This window comes from Antrostomus carolinensis, unplaced genomic scaffold (assembly GCF_000700745.2).
Source record: "Antrostomus carolinensis isolate BGI_N321 unplaced genomic scaffold, ASM70074v2 scaffold43079, whole genome shotgun sequence".
In the NCBI taxonomy this organism is placed as follows: domain Eukaryota; kingdom Metazoa; phylum Chordata; class Aves; order Caprimulgiformes; family Caprimulgidae; genus Antrostomus; species Antrostomus carolinensis.
Window position 1 is genome coordinate 1 of NW_010338683.1, and position 3,465 is coordinate 3,465.

General features: G+C 54.3%; 1 protein-coding gene across 1 annotated transcript in view; it reads left to right on the top strand.

The window, feature by feature from the left end:
- Positions 1 to 8: 8 nt before the first annotated feature.
- The window catches only part of LOC104530873 (zinc finger protein 777-like), a gene marked incomplete at its 3' end in the record, with an annotated part of 3,950 nt that continues 493 nt past the window's right edge, over positions 9 to 3,465 (top strand). The window contains exons 1-3 of the mRNA XM_010175591.2: positions 9 to 138; positions 1,404 to 1,530; positions 2,311 to 2,424. Of these exons, the coding sequence (XP_010173893.1) occupies positions 64 to 138; positions 1,404 to 1,530; positions 2,311 to 2,424 (316 nt within the window). The remainder of the gene's footprint in view (positions 139 to 1,403; positions 1,531 to 2,310; positions 2,425 to 3,465) is intronic.

Consider the following 3,465-nt stretch of genomic DNA (forward strand, 5'->3'; position numbering starts at 1 on the left):
ACATGCGCGGCGCTTGGCACCCGGATCCAGGAGTACGGGCTGCTCCAGCGGCGCCTGGAGAACATGGAGAACCTGCTGAAGAACAGGAACTTCTGGATCCTGCGGCTGCCACCGGGCAGGAAGGGTGAAGTCCCCAAGGTAACGGTGTCCTGGGGTGCCAAGGAGCCAACATCTGCACCCCAAATGCTCACAGAGGGTGGGACAGGGGGGAGATGAGGTGGGTGAGCCCCTCACCGTCCAGATCTGGAGAGAGCTGAGCTGCCCCTCGCAGCGTCTCCCCCACCAGGACCCACATGTGGTGGGAGATGGATCCGAGGGGAACATCCCACCATACCCAGGCTGGAGGTTTCTGTTCTGTTTTACCCTGCTGTGCAGCCCCACAGAGATTCACCCTTTTTAAAAATAATACTAATTAATTTTTATTTTTTGCTTTAGAAACCCTGCAGATTTGGTGGTTGGTTTTTTTTTGGCCACCATTTCTTTGACCGCCTTGGCGCTGTGGTGGGGGGTCTCTCAGGTTGGGGAAAGGAGCGAGTGGGGGCTGCTGCTGCTGCAGGAAAGGGGAATTTCTGGGATTCAGGGGAAGGTGGATGAGCTCTCTGCACTCACATTTGGGCTTCACCAAACATCAGGAGCCCACCAACAATATTCGCTTCCTCCTTGGCATTGCACAACCCTCTCACTAAATGAGTTTGCAGATAGGACTGTGTGGGACACGGCAAAGTGAGCGTCACTGGAGAGAGCGGGTCTGGAAAAGGGGGGTTCCCACCCCAACACCCCCTTAGCACAATCAGGAGCTGATTTTCCCTCTGAAGAGCTCCCTTGAACACGGCACAGCTCTGGCGCATCCTGAATTTATCCTGAGAAACTGTTACTCGGCAAACAGGCTTGAAAGCTGCCGTCTGCTCCCGGCCGCTTTGCACACAATAACTAACGATAACTGGGAGCCCTCCAGGCCCCGGGGAGAGTTTTTCCCTCGAGTTCTGGGGTAATTGAATCTGGGTTTTTATGTCAGCTCATCAATAGAGATGAGATCCAGCCCTAGAGCCCGATTTTTATCTCCTTTATGCTCCCTCCAGGTGGGTGCAAACCCGGTCACCTCTGCAGAGTCATCCCTGCTGATGTGGGGACTGAGAGGAGGGAGGTCGGTGTGGTTTGGGGAAATCAGTTTGGGTTCATCACCAGGGATGGGCTGTTTGGTTGAGACCTTTAATCTCGTAGAAATACGTCTCCAGGAGTTGCTTTAAATATAAAAACCAACTTGTTGATGGCTGTGAAGTAGCAGAAGTGTGGTCATGGGTCCTGGTGTGGGAACAAGCTGCCACTGCCAGCGAGCGGTGATATCCTGCTGGGCTCCTGGGGAGCGAGGTGGCCACCGGAACCTGTGCTGCTTGTGGTTGCAGGTGCCGGTGACGTTTGATGACGTGTCCGTCTATTTCAATGACAAGGAATGGGAGAAGCTGGAGGAGTGGCAGAAGGAGCTGTACAAGAATGTGATGAAGGGGAACTATGAGTCGCTCATCTCCCTGGGTAAATATGAGGTGTCCTCACCGTGGTGAAAGGCAGGTTCTCTGGGTGCCTGCAGGCTTGGGCATCTTCTGAGTCCTCCTTGGAGATCCCCTTGAGATCCAAATGTCCCATTTGAAATGGAGACTTAAAAACACAGTGGGGTGTTTCTAGTCTGGGTAAGGGCGTCCCTCTGGCAATGCCTGGGTTTGTTCCCAGCTTGGGTGGGTGCCACCGCAGGCAGGTGGGCTGGAGACCTCCCAAGGTCCCTTCCAACCAGAGTTACTTGGTGAAACACCAGCACCTTCCTCGTGGCCATTGGAAGGGCTTCCCTTCATCTTCTGGATCTGTGGTGGGCTCCAGCCCACACATCCCTTTAGAGGGAACTTTTGCAGAGGGAAAAGTTGTCTGATGTGGTCTTTGCTCTGCTCCTTTGGGCCATTTCCTACTGAAGCTGCAGGAGAAATCCCAGCTCTGCTGGGGCCAGAGGTGAAATGCTTTTGGCTTCAGGAGGGCCAGGAATTTGCCTGAGAAGTTCTAAAACCCTGCCAGAAAAATGTATGGGTTGGGTTTCTCCTCAAAGGTAGTTCCTCTGTGTGTGGCACCTCAGCTCCTGCCTCCGTTCATCCCTCCTGTGCATCCGGGGAGCCCAGCCGGCCTGCAGCACCAGGGCTTTTCTGCCTGCAGACCCTTTGTGGATATTCCTGAGTGTCTTCACGTGTCCTCCTGGGCGCTGGTGAGAGGTGGAAGCTGCTATTAGAATTCCCTGTGCAATAATCCCTCCATCCTTTTATCTCTCAACAGACTATGCAATTTCCAAACCTGGTGTTTTGTCTCAGATTGAGCAAGGAGAGGAATCACGGGTCAGGAATGAGCAGGACTTGGAGGAGAGCGAGATCATTACCGATGCCACCGCAGGTGAGACGGCAGCTTAGCATGAGGGGAACCATAGGTTGTGTTCAGAGGAGCTGCTCATCCCAAAGCTGAAGTGGGTGTTGCTGAGAGCTCTGCCCGAGGAGGTGATCAGGAGGAGACTCGCAGAGATGAGAGATTTGATGTCCAGCTACAGCTCAACGTAGAAACCAGGACAAGTGGAGCCTGGAGAGTTGGGCACTAGGAGCTGTCAGGAAGGGAAACATCTGCATCCAGATCAGGTCCTCAGGGAGCTGATGTGACGGGCAAGGAAGGAGAATCTGGTCCCATTGGGAAACACCATCCACCTAAAATCTCCTCTCCACCCTCCCTGGTTGTGTGGATGGTGCCTGGGTTTATCCTTGGAGCATCCCCCCCAGGGAAGGGAAGCCTGGTCCCATCCTGCACACAGGGACACGGGGTGCTGAGGGGTTTCTCCAAGGGCAGGGCTGGGATGGGAGCGGGGCACTATGGACCCTGCGTTTTGGGGTGACTCCTGCTCTGTGAGAAGTGGGGCTGATAAGGAGATAAGGATTTCTCCTAGAAGAGATGGTGTCAGCTCTGCTGCTGGTCTCCAGCCCTGGGCTGTGGACATGGGGTTGCTCAAACTCCCTGCCCGTGCTCTTGCTCATGAGGATGTTGGATGTTGAATAGTCCAAGGATGTTGGTCTGTTCAACCAAGGAACAAGGGACAGGACAAGAGGAAATGGGCTCCAGTTGTGGCCAGGGCAGTTGAGATGGGATGTGAGGAAGAATTTCTTTGCTGAAAGGGGTCTGAGGCATTGGAAGGGGTTGCCCAGGGCAGTGGTGGAGTCCCCATCCCTGGAGGGATTGAAGAGTCGTGTAGACACAGTGCTGAGGGACATGGGTTAGTCACAGGGGACTGGTCAGTGTTGGGTTCATGGTTGGACTCCATGATCTCAAAGGGCTTTTCCAACCCAGGAAATTCTGGAAATCTGTGAAGTTAAATTGAGGCCCAACAGGAAGAGAAAAATCATCTGCTGCCCTCAGGGAGCTGCTGGCCCAGCGCTGCGGCCGGTTACTGGG